Below are 12,747 nucleotides of genomic sequence, written 5' to 3'. Positions count from 1 at the left end.
TATTTGCTATCTCACTCGGACCTTATTATAATAAAGGTGGCACTGTTCCTTTAAATTCTGAAAGCTATGAGAGAAGAAAAGGGATGGTTAAGCATTAAAGTGTCCCGCTCAACGAAGCTGGAAGTTAACGACAGAGAACCCTCTTGCGTCCCCGCGATCCGTTTGACAAAGATGTGCCCGGGTGCATCCAGCTTCACTGTCCGTCTAAAACCCTTCTTGACGGAAAACAACGTTCCGGTCGTCAGCGGACGTTTCACAGTGAGCTCAATAAATCACCAAAATCTTGAATAAGGATTAAAAGCTGAACACTTACTTCTGTATTGATACAATTCAATCAATCCCTATGTAGCACCAACTGTTAAATACGAGGTGTACACAATGTAAAGCTTTGAACTCAGGCAGTCTGTAGCCTTGCAATAAATAATGGAACGTATTTTTAAACCATTAACATTTTTAACCAAAGAGCTGTTTATTCAAATGTGTTTTGTTTAATTTGTTTTAGGTATCACATTTGCATAATGGCCGTAAAATAATGGCTGTCAAAATTAGCATGATATTAACATTTTTTATACATAAACTACATATCACAGACATTCTTTTTTTATGTGTCTTAAATAATTTATTGACTAGTCTATTTATTTCATGACATAAACTCTATGTGGTAATGTGCCTTCTTTTTTTCTATACATTCTGAGTTATTATACTTATATTCTAAACCTTGCACAACATACTTTTCTGTATTGAATCATGACAATAAAACAAACTTGGATTTGAGAAAAGGGATGGAGGACAAAAAGAGAGAGAGAGAGTATGACGACAGCTTAGCTCAGAGAGAGAGAGAGAGAGAGAGAGTAAGATCATGTGTGATGTGGGAGTGACTAGAAGCTACAGGTTCATATAAACTGACCATGGATGGAGGGATAACAAACAGTACTGCTCCAGTGTTGCTTTTGTCCAGCCTTTCCTGGCAGTGGGAGTTGATGAGAGTGGAGGACACTAGATAAAGAGGAACCACAAAGACGCTCAGAACTGACACAGACGCAACAAAAAGAATATTCAGGTAACTCTTTCACCCCCTTGTGTGAATGCTATGTGTGTATTATTTATTGTAATTGTATTTTAGATGACATGTGGATGTTGTCCTTCATAGTACAAAGTGCCTTCTGCAGAGTGATGAGGCTAGTTGAGGGGAAACTGTGGATTCAGCAGGTGGGTCTTCTTTTTTCTAATGTAATTTCTACTCCTGTCATTTATTCTAGCCGTCCATTCTTCTTCTCCGGGACTGGCTGTGAGGATGGAGAAATCTGCACTGCTGCTGTTTTGTTGCCTGGTCGTGTCTTTATCAGGCTCCCCGCTCTACCCGTCCATTAGGTGAGTCCTGGAAGATTTACTGAAAATTCTTTCCATTGCTGAATTTCTTTTTCTGTGTGTTTGTGTTTTTCTCTTTCATTAAATTGCATTTTTTTTTTAAGTTACTCAAATCTTTAATGACTGGTCAACTACTGACAAGTGCTTGAAGATTATTCCTCTGGATAAAATACATATACATTTATTTTTATATATATATATATATATATATATAGAGACACACACACACACATATATATATATATATATATATATATATATATATATATATATATATATACACATATACATATATATATATATATATACATATATATATAAACATATATATATATATATATATATATATAAACATATATATATATATATATATATATATATAAACATATATATATAAACATATATATATATATATATAAATATATATATATATATATAAACATATATATATATATATATATAAACATATATATATAAACATATATATATATATATAAACATATATATATATATATATATATATATAAACATATATATATATATATATATATATATAAACATATATATATATATATATATATATATATATATATATATAATTCAATATAAATATAATTCAGACAGATTGCATCATTATACAGAATACACTACATCACAATACTTTGTGTGATTAAATATTGCTGTGCTCCAAGAGGACAGATTGTGCGGTCAGAAATGAGAAACACTTGAAACATTTGAAAGCCAATGATGAACACGTGCAACTAGAGATGCAACATGACACTGATTTGAGCTCAGGGGGTGATGGACAATGAGTTTGACTCAGCGCCCACGTCCACGAAAAAGCGCGTGATGTTTTACCTTTCACTTGGTTGCTCTGCGTGTCATAGCTGTGCCCTCTGCTCTTTGTTATGCTAAAAAGGGTCAAGATGTCTGGATTAGTCACCGGGTTACATTTGCACGGCGCTCTGGTCACATGTGCCCTGTGCTGAAGCCGCCAAGTACAGCATTTCACAGCATTTTCGCAGCACGATTGAGGATCTAAAATCCATCTTCACCATAGAAAAAAACTAAACACTCTGACTACATTTGTGATGCATGGGGATCGTTGAATACAATGTTCCACAATTGTTTGGTTACCAAGGATATTTCTTAGGTTCGGCCAGAGGGACACATCCATCCTGATGACATCTTCTGTGGAGAATCCAGCAGAGCAGCTGGAGTACGACACAAGCCCTCCCAGGGAGCGAGCAGAGTTGCGGTCAGTGTGTTAATTAATATGGACTTTAAAAAAATAAATAAGAATTGTCGCTTTACCCAAATTACAAAAAACAAAAGTAGATATATGATTTCTGAAAGATTTCTGCCACCATCCACAACACAATGGAAGTGAGTGGAGTTGCTCTTGTGGTGCTTACAGTAGCGGAAATTGACATTTCAAAGAATTCTGCATGTGCCAGTGTCGGAGCTATTTGTCTGTTAGAAAGTGGTTCCAAAAGTAAAAATAAAAATGTTGAATCTTAAAATGTGCTTTTTTGTATTTTTTTTTTTAGAACTGGCCCTTTAATCTGGATAACAGACACTCAATACCTGCCTTGTTTTTTTTTTTTGCTGCTGCTCATTGTACTGCAGTTTACTTTTATTTTCATTTTTCCTGAAAGCCATTCAAGAATACTGTTGCACAACAACTGCACCGATGTAAATTGTCCCCTCTCTGACTTTAGCTCCGGACGCCATGCGGATGCCATCTTTACAAACAGTTACAGGAAAGTGCTGGGCCAAATCTCTGCCAGGAAGTTCCTGCAGACAATCATGGGCAAACGGCTCGGGTAGGTGGAATCTATCCGTGTACATCTGTCCAGAGCAACGCTGCCGTTTGCCAACAGGAATACAGAATTGAAACGTGGATTTGATGATGTTGAGGTGTTATTGGTCCCCCCCCCCCCTCCCTTACAGAGATAAAAGTGAGAGCTACGTGAAGCGTCAGTCAGACATCTACGAGGGGACGTTTAAAGAAGATCTTACAACCATCCGGAGCAATCAGAGATACAGAGGAGCGCAGGGGAACGTCATGAGGCCCAGGTAAATAAATGCCATAAAGCCTTATTCTCTGGAGCGCAGAGTTCTGGTGAAAGCAGAATGACATGTTGGTCCATCACTAAGCGGATTAACTCTCCTCCTTACAGACTGCTGAGTTGAGATGCGGTGGATCTTCGTGAACACTCTTCATGACCATCGCTGCTCACACTTCCTCCAACCGGTTCTTTACAGATGAAATTATGTTGTAATTTTTTTTCTTCTTCTTGTTCTTCCCATTAAAGCTGAGAAAAAACCTGAAGCCCAGCTCATGACTGTGGAATAAATGAGGAATTTCAATTTGTGCACTCTTGCTTGAACAGAAACGCCAGGATGTGACATTTGTGTAAGAGGACTCACTAAAGGTAAATATAGTAAAATAAATAAATAAAACAGGGTATGTTTCAGTGAAATATACCCTGTTGATTACTAACACTGAAACAACTATTACAAGTTTGTGAATCCTGAAGAAATCTGCAGGCGTAGATAGACAAAGTGGTAAAATAATCATCTAAAATTTTCAGTCCACTATCTGGAAAAATACATATGTATATACACATACACGCATATATATATACACATACATACATACAGTAATATACATTAATGTATATTAGTACGTGAAAAGTCCGAGTTAAGCCAGGATGTTTTTCGTTTTCAATTGCAAACTCGGGTAGACTATTTCCTTTTTTTCTCTTCCTTTTCTCAAACACGTCACACGTCTCAAGGCGGGATTTCTGCAGATTTCGAATACAGGCTTCAACCAATCAGAGTATGTTTAGGCATAAAGCTTCTAACGTTTCCATTTTTGAACTGAACAACACATGTTTTTTGACTAAAATCTGCTTTTGGTGTGAACACACTTTGTCTAGACGCGCGTCGAAAAAAATGTTGACGCGCGTCGAGAATTTTTTGACGCATTCGGCTTTGTTTTATTGTGAATTTCCTTGCAGATTCCGGTTCTTTAGATCATTATCTTTCCAACGAAGGCTGTTTCAACTCTGCAGGTTGATGTTCAGGCCTTTCACCGTAGAGTTGAAAACACTCGGAGTGGCTCGAAAACGCATCGTCGGGAAATCTTTTTTAGATCATGCTAGATGTTAGAAAAATGATTAAAAAAAACAACACAAGTATTAGAACTTATCGCTACTTGAACACAGACCTGCTAAATTCTCGAAGCTCATGCCCCGTGCGGGTCACTTTGGGGCTCAAAGAAACTTAGAGTCGCCACCACTTCTTTATTCCCTCTTCTTCATTACAAAAACATCACATTGCCCACATTTCTTTATCAACATTTATTTCTCGGGGACGACTGTATCAAATAGGGGAAAACCACTCCTCAATACATCTGATGCACCTGATAGGAAAACACACTGGCAATGTTGAACAGATCAGTGCTAATGCCAATGTTTGTTTGTTTGTTTGTCAGCTCAAACAAGTTGTCTAACGCTTTTGTTACGTGGGGAAATGGGCATAGAGTGAAAAAAGAGGAATGTACAAAAATAAAAAAGAGACAAATTGTCAACTCAAACCCCCCAAAAACACAAACAGATCCCCAGGTCACTGCATGTTGGACAATAAGAACACAAAACTCACAGGAAGATGACGTGCAATGATCAGTAGCTTTAAAGTCCTCGGTAGAAGAATCTGTCAGTGAGCGTTTTTTTTTTTTCTTGGTGACGCTGCAATTTCTCGATTTCTTGCACTTTGGCAAGGCGGACAAACTGCATGTTTGAACTGCCGGTTGGATTCTTGAACTGCCACGCCATGTTTAAAAGTCTGATTTGATGCATCGTCCAATGACTCCTCAGAAACCCAAAATAAAAATAAAATAAAAAAGGAGCTTCGTCTGTCTTCTTTTTTAAATTGTCTTCCTCCTATTTATTCTCAATTCTGTGGAAGAAATAGAGAGAGTGAAAAAAAAGAACAAGTTCTTACACACATTTAAGCCTCATTAAAAATATGTTTTGATCATGCATTTTAAATGCACAACTAACTGTTATTTTGGGGGGAAAAAAAAAACACAGGAGAAACTCTCATGACAAACGTCTTCAGGTTCTGGATGACGTACACTGTGGCTCATGAACACAAAACAAGCCACTCAAATGTAATGGCACAACCAGAACCATGGGTGTTAAGACCACAATGGGCGGGGCGGGGATTACCACAGTGCTTGTATGGCTATGATGGGATGAGTGAGGCAAACCGGGAGGGAGGGGTTAACACTCGGAAGTTAGAATGATCGAGCACCACACAGCCATGCACGCACACGGCCAGCCTTTATGGGAAATGCACTGAGGATGCAGACTATGAGGATGCCCTTACTTCAGCCTGGGACTCCCGACTCGTTTGTTATAAATGTGGGAGAGGGGGCTTTATCGTAGGCTCCTATACTTTGCCAACCTACAACTTTGCTCAGCGGCAATCCTGAAAAAAGGAGTACAGAGACAGCAAAGTGTGGATAGAGGGGTTAAAAATTGTAAAAATAAAAATACACAGGCATTAGCTGCAAAAGGAGACAAGAAACTAGCAGGAAAGAGGGAGGTAAGAGGGGAGGTGAAGAAAAAAAGTCCTAAATGGGAGCAAAAAGAAGAAAGAAAAAAGACATTTGAGAAATCAGTAACTGCAAGAATTCTACTTGCTTGAACGGGGTTAGCTGGGCGCATCTTAAGAGCAAGAAGTAAAAGTGAACAATTAAGGAGTGACGTATGAAGTCAGAGATACCGGCCACAAATTGCTCACTCTGGCCTGTTGAGGGCTCTACATACTGATGGGGAGGAAATTGCCCACTTAGTTCACCGCTCTTGCAGATCTTGCGGCCACGTTCACTCCTGGCCCAAGTGGGTACGAGCTGTGCTTCTAAATCGAGGCCGGGCCTCTTGGGGGGGCAACTGAGGAGCTGCGATACGAGTTAAGCACTTTTCCTTGGGGTCTCGAGGCTAAGAACTACCGAGAGGCCTCAAAGCACCCGAATCCTCGTCGTGTGGAAAGGGGCTACGAGTCTTAACTCCCATTCCGGGACTAAAAGGACACTCAGAGGGGACTGTTTGGCACCAGGCGCCATCAGGGGACGTACCTCTTCACGGCTATCTGGGCCAGCATGCGGTTCCCGGCGAGGAAAGTCATAGTGCCGATGATCGCCAGGTATTTCAGAGTCTGGAACATGTTCAGGTGAGTCCAGTAGACGTACATCAGGCCCAGCATGGCTGAAATGACATGAGAGAGTGAGGAGGAGCATATATATACACATATATATTATGTATGCGTGTATATATCCATATGTGTATAAGCACAAGGAGAAGGCGGCAGCTGCTGTCTGAAACCTCAGTTGTCATCTTGTACATCACTTCCCTCCATGATATTATCATTACATACTGATTTATAAAACATGTATGTATGTATACATATATAAACACATATAGATGTACACACACACACACACACACACACACACACACACACACACACACACACACACACACACACACACACACACACTGTGTTTTCTCAGTTTGTGGGCTTTCAGCAAAGGTGCTTTGGATCCCGATGTGGGTCCGCCCATGACAGCGTGGGTGGGCAGCCTGTTTCAATTCGCCACGTATCGCTACTGCCTTGGTCAAAAAGTGCAGTCGAAGCTAAGTGAATGCACTTGGGTACTTTTAACTTTCATGCTCTCTACTGACCAACAGGGGGCGACTCCAGATGCAAAAATAAGTAGGACTGTCTATGTGAAAATAACTAGTTCTCTCTTGTTTAATTACCGTGGTAAACATTGTAAACATGAGTTAATGTTCTCAATCCCTACTTTCAACTCTTTTTCAATACAACATAATGTTAATTTGATAAAATTACAATCCACTTGGAGTCAAATAGAGGTTTCATATTGAGAGCTGCTGCGTAGAATTCCACGAATGATGCATGAATGAAATTAATTACGATAATTGCACAATGTCGGCCGCTGGCTGTTACTGCAATTCACTTATATTCTTGAACAGCAGCAGATGAAGAGGCGGTAAAACAATCGTGTGCGTCACAAACATTTTCATCTCAGGGATGGGACCAACCTGCGTGTCCCACGTGGAACAGGATGGTGCTGGGAGTGAAGCTGAAGTTGGAGATGTTGGCTCCGAGCTTAAGCCACTACAGACAAGAGGGGGAATAAAAGACAATGTGATTTTCAGCCCCTTCAAGAGCTGCAAACAAAAGGGGCTCGAAAAAGTGTTTACCGCTGAATACACAATGCGCTGACCCGCCGCAACAATAACTATTACTCAGCACTGCAAATGCCACGGATAAAAATACACCATCGCTATTGTGATTTCAAAATGAAAAAACAAGCATTATATTTGCGCACTGCTATAGCCGCATTCAGTGTTTATGAAAGCTTACTAATGAGGAGCTTTATCTGAAGGAAAACAACAAATACAAACTAGACCCCTATGCATATAACTAATAACAAAAGCTGAACACTCTAGTGATATAATAGGTTTTGATGAATAATGGAAAGAGGTTCGTTTGTTATCGGGCCTTTAAAATGAGACAAAAATGGTTTCCAAATTATTTACATAGCCAGTTAATAATTAAAAGGGAGAGTTCAGAAGTTTATGGAGGGTAGGGTTGTGCGAAGTACTTGACCATAGTCGTAGATGGTTGTTTGAAAAACAGATAGGAATAAGAGCACGGGAGCAAAGCAACATACTGTGGTGGACGGAAGCATCAGTAAAACCTTTTTGAAAAGACACCTGTACATCAGTTTCAATGTACCCTACAGTTTGAGTATTTTCACTGCTTACTTTGCGTCAGACGGCCCTTTCTGACGGAGACTTGAAGCAGTTATTTATGCTCTCTTCAAAGCCTCCATTGACCAATAATGATTTTTTTTATAGAAGACACAGTTTACCGCTTACTCGATTTGTTAGTATACATTGTGTCACTTTTGGTAAATCCAAACAAAGTCTTTACACCAATGTTGCACAAGAACACGTACAAACTAACAGATTGAGGGCCACCGGTAGACCCAACCACTCCCATGTTGTTTGGCCGTCTACTGTAGGTACGCACCCTGACTCTGGATAAATACCTCAAACGACCACAACGTCTACTTCGAAACTATACCGTTAAGCTGATTGCAGAAAAGAACATTTAGTTTGAAATATTACCAGGATGAGCAGAAGAAGTAAAGGAGATAGGATGAGTGCAGTGAAGGTGTTGGAAACCACCGTGGGAGGCTTCTTTTCTGGTTCCCTGAATAAGTGCTGCGGAGACAGGAGGAGATTTTAAACAGCTGGACGTACTTGATTTTCATCGTCAGGCAGTGAAACTGATGGTAATATTAAACTATAAATAGTACACAAGTATTACCTGGATCTCTGGTTTGGGCACATACAGAGTCTTGGGCTGAATGGCCACTGGAGCTTCCTCATCCACGAACTTCAGAACAACGTCAGCCTTTCAAAAGATCACAACTCAGCTTTAGAGCTCAATATCAACGTCAAACTTGTAACTCCAGCAAATGGCTCGAATTACCGCGAGCGACTCTGAACGGACACTCACCACATTCCACAAGATGGGATTCTCCAAAGTAGCATCCCCAACGATGAGGTGGAGGGAGTAGGTGCCGGAAATGGAGTTGAACTCTGATTTGCGCTCGGCGGTGTCCAACTCAAACTTGTACAGATTCTTGCTGTCGGGTTCGGCCACAAAGACGACCTCTTGGCCAGTTTTCTGGTTGTGCAGCTTGACAAAAGTCTGTGACAGGGAGAACAAATGAGTCTTGATCTTGGACACCAAAAGCTCCCTACCCCCAAACTGGTCGCAGCGGTTTCATGATCGTTTTGGCCAACCATTTAATAACTGTCACGTCCCATCCTGATTACATACCTGGTGAGGGGTCAGCTCCACTCCGGTGTTGACGTCGACCAGCTGGAAGGCCATAGCAAAGTTTTGGTGGCCGTCTGCTATGAAGGAGCTCTTGCCTTTGGAAGGATAGTCCACCCTGAGCCATTATTGAAAAAAAAGCATTTAGTACTCCATCATCATGCTCCGCAGGATCAATGCACTTATCAAACTTGTTTCTTCACCTGGTGGTCTTTGTGCCGATGCTCTGGTCCTTGTCCACCACGGAGAGATCCATGTTCATGACGGACACCTCGGTGGACACCTTTACTTTGAGCTACAGGCAGACGACAAACACAATGTTGCATTAAGAGAGCAGCATACCAATCATGAACCGGTTGCCATCAGTGGCAACTAAAGAAATATCAGAGACAAGCTGCAATATCTCAACATCAGTAGTTTCGCCTGCATCTCATTCTCCAACAAGGCAATTAAAGCTAAAATAAAAACATGTCTCACACTTAATTGAAATCATGCCACAATTGTAAAACGTCACGCCTTCGTTTCTGACCGCCGCCTCACCTCAACGTGATTGGCAACCAGCCGAGTATCCCCAGTCACTGCAACAACAAACTGGTAATATCCGCTGGCTGGCCGGCTGGACATGAAGTTCAGTTCAAAGACGCCACTGAAAGTTAGAGAAACAAAATAAAACATGGTGTAGATTTGACCAAGACGTGTTTAAATCTAGCAAAGATTTGGAATATGCTGATCTGAACACAATCAGTAAACAAAAAAACGTAAAAAATTATATTTGTACAACATTAACGTTAAGTGTTGTGGGCAGAGCAACAAAGCAATGAAAGGACGTGTGAGTGTATATTTATTCCAGTAAAGGGGATCCAGTAAAGGGGAACCCGAGTAACTGTTACAAAGCTAACACTTATCTCTCTGATCATACATACTCATTAAGTGTGAATGAAGTGTGGCTGAGAATGGCGCTCTTGGAGGCGACGCTGTACGCAGATTCCACCAGCACGTTGGCCAGGGCCAGAGGTTGAGACATGACATCAGTGACAAGAAGCTGCAAATCACACAGAGAAACAGCGTCACACTGAGCCAATCAGGACCCTCTTAGAGGACTGTAGCCAGGTTGAGATCTCCCGCTTCGTACCCGCAGGATTGGCTGGCTGTGAGACACCGTAGCAGGGCCCTGAGCACGGACGACGACTGGCACGTGGAAGCGGTTGTTGGAGAGAGCAGCGGCAGCACTGGCGACACTGAAGGCCTCGGCTAGAGAGTCCCAGGACTTCTTGCTGAAGATGGAGTTCACCAGCTGGATGACCTGGTCCTGCGGCGAAAAACACCAGTGTACCCATCAGTTTCAGAAAGGAAAACCTCTCATGGAGGAGACAAGCCTGACTAGATGGATATCGTACCTCCTTCAAAGGGGGCTCCATGTCCACGTGATCGGACAGAGAATAAGCAGCGGTCACAAACAAGGCCGTCGCCTCGAGTCCCTCCTCAAACTGGAGGTAGATGCCACCGAGATCATCCAAACGAGCAGTGAGATCCTGAGGAGGAAAAAAAAAAGAAAAAAATTGTTCAAACTTAGAATTTAAAATGTCTGTGCATGATTAATAGCCAAGCGAGTCAAAAAACAGACACGCAGCACCACCTGGTGGAAGTGTCAGAGCTCACCTCAATTTCCTCCAGTATCCCTCCCAGTTCCGTCTGCTGGGAGAGGCGTGCTGCAGTCTGCAGAGCCAAAGTGATACTGTCCACAGGGAAGAGAAGACATTTACTTATGAGCACTGCGTAGACGGCCCAGAATAACGTTGTGCTTCCTGACACACAAACACCAAATGCACACAACACTTACGCCATGACGTTGTCCTCCTTGTTGATGCGACCGGTCAAGGCCCCCACAACTTCCTGGGAGGCCAGGGGAAGCCCCAGAGAGCTGAGGGCGCTCACTGCCCTGTGAATCTGTGTCATGGTGGAATCCTCACTAACCGCCGCCAGGAGGATGTCTCGCGTCTCATTGGACACAGGGATCTATGGAGGTTAGGATTTGTATTATACATTAGTATTGGTGCAACGCAATTGTCCACTTTGCCATTTTTATGCTCTGGTCAATGTTATCTTACATTATGTTTTTATATGAAAAGTTGGTTTTAACACCTTGACCATGAAGCAATGACGTGGATTTTGCAACCACAGAAAATATTTTGAGCTGCATCTACTCCAAAAACGCCTTTGCACACACAAAGATAGATAAGAAAGCGGAGCATACCTCACATCCTGAAATGGCCTGACTGGTCTCAGCAGCGAAGAAAAGAGAGTCAACGCTGGTGGGATCTAGCTGGGATTTGAGAAACTGGCATACTCCCTGCAAACACAACGCCATTTTTTAAGCCAATGAATATCGAGGATCAACATGCAACGTGTAACAGCCAGATTGAATCCTGACTAAATGTTTGAATCAGAATTGCTGGGTATTTGTCTTACCTCGTGATCCGGAACGATCGCCCCGAGCTTGGACAGACCAACGACCGAGTAATACGCGGAGTCCAGATCGGTGAACTGTTGGCTCAGGAGGTTCTGCAGCCGGGCCACGTCGGACAGGGAGAGGTAGTGCGCCGGAGTGAGCGCCTGAGCTCCAGCGAGAGCCAGGCTGAGGACGAACAACCCAAACAACCCTGCGGACAGAGCGGAAGAGACAGGTTAACCTTCCGGCTGCGGCTGGTATAAAAATGTGCACGTTATCCGCTCCCAGCACCACGGAGAGAAAACCATACATATATAATGCCGTCTCCGGTGACGTATGTGTACTCATTCATTGAGACGACGCTCGCTCGTTCATCTCGCGTCAAGCTACAAGGCGAGCTAACGTCAGCTAGCCTCGGGAGGAAGCCGTACAATTCGTGCAGCCTGTGCCATTTCTTCACCAATTTAAAAAAAATGGCTGAGTCTATAACGTCACTCTAAACGACAATATCACGAAGAAGATACTTTTTTTAACATTATATTCGTAAATGTACAGAGGAAATTTTCACTTACGAGACCGTTCCATGTCTTGCAGTCTTATGCAGCGTCACCAAAAGCGACGATTGCTTCCGGTATCGTAAGGGTGAGCTGTCACCAAATGTATAATATCCGGCGGTAATTTGACCTTTCAAAATAAAAGCCAACGTAAGTACACGTCGATTAAACGCAGCCCATGTGCCATTTAAGGATAATAATGAGTTTCATTGGTACACGCCGATTAAAAGTTATGCGCCGTTTAATAACACATATTGTATTACACTTGTATAACCATAATTCCATAATAAAATATGATTTAGCCCATAGCGTGTTTTAGTTTATCAAATAGTATATTCTGAACATATTGTGTAATTACAACTCCTAATGTTAAATCTCAACTTTAAATTAGATACACTGCTTTGTCATAATAAAGAGGAAAGTGTA

General features: G+C 41.8%; 2 protein-coding genes across 2 annotated transcripts; one reads left to right on the top strand and one right to left on the bottom strand.

Moving 5' to 3' along the window:
- The first annotated feature begins 797 nt into the window (after positions 1–797).
- ghrh (growth hormone releasing hormone) lies at positions 798–3,609 on the top strand. The gene is made up of 6 exons (XM_068594894.1): positions 798–1,060; positions 1,260–1,371; positions 2,522–2,626; positions 3,090–3,194; positions 3,322–3,447; positions 3,552–3,609. Exons 2-6 carry the CDS (start codon positions 1,295–1,297, stop codon positions 3,562–3,564), a joined length of 426 nt encoding a protein of 141 aa, XP_068450995.1. The 5' UTR covers positions 798–1,060; positions 1,260–1,294; the 3' UTR covers positions 3,565–3,609.
- A 1,050-nt stretch (positions 3,610–4,659) lies between these two features.
- On the bottom strand, positions 4,660–12,398 carry rpn2 (ribophorin II). Its single transcript, XM_068595130.1, has 18 exons — positions 12,340–12,398; positions 11,788–11,978; positions 11,573–11,668; positions 11,159–11,334; positions 10,978–11,053; positions 10,716–10,850; positions 10,451–10,627; positions 10,242–10,360; positions 9,859–9,964; positions 9,522–9,613; positions 9,322–9,436; positions 8,995–9,189; positions 8,803–8,889; positions 8,601–8,696; positions 7,506–7,581; positions 6,518–6,647; positions 5,767–5,868; positions 4,660–5,334 (listed from the first exon to the last, which is right to left on the bottom strand). The coding sequence occupies exons 1-17, from the start codon at positions 12,350–12,352 to the stop codon at positions 5,817–5,819; spliced, it is 1,932 nt and encodes a 643-aa protein (XP_068451231.1). The 5' UTR covers positions 12,353–12,398; the 3' UTR covers positions 4,660–5,334; positions 5,767–5,816.
- Between the last annotated feature and the right edge of the window lie 349 nt (positions 12,399–12,747).

Source organism: Clinocottus analis, unplaced genomic scaffold (genome assembly GCF_023055335.1).
Source record: "Clinocottus analis isolate CAN_PGR_092001 unplaced genomic scaffold, fCliAna1.0.p SCAF_3, whole genome shotgun sequence".
In the NCBI taxonomy this organism is placed as follows: domain Eukaryota; kingdom Metazoa; phylum Chordata; class Actinopteri; order Perciformes; family Cottidae; genus Clinocottus; species Clinocottus analis.
Note: the sequence above shows the minus strand (reverse complement) of the source record. Positions and strands in the feature narration are given on the sequence as shown.

Coding starts and splice junctions, on each gene's coding strand:
- rpn2 (XM_068595130.1), bottom strand. Junction 9,437..9,521: donor ATCGGCACAAAGACCACCAG/GTGAAGAAACAA, acceptor ATAATGGCTCAG/GGTGGACTATCCTTCCAAAG. Junction 5,869..6,517: donor GCCCAGATAGCCGTGAAGAG/GTACGTCCCCTG, acceptor TCCTTTTTTCAG/GATTGCCGCTGAGCAAAGTT.
- ghrh (XM_068594894.1), top strand. CDS start 1,295: ATGGAGAAATCTGCACTGCTGCTGTTTTGTTGCCTGGTCGTGTCTTTA. Junction 2,627..3,089: donor AGGGAGCGAGCAGAGTTGCG/GTCAGTGTGTTA, acceptor CTCTGACTTTAG/CTCCGGACGCCATGCGGATG. Junction 3,195..3,321: donor ATCATGGGCAAACGGCTCGG/GTAGGTGGAATC, acceptor CCTCCCTTACAG/AGATAAAAGTGAGAGCTACG.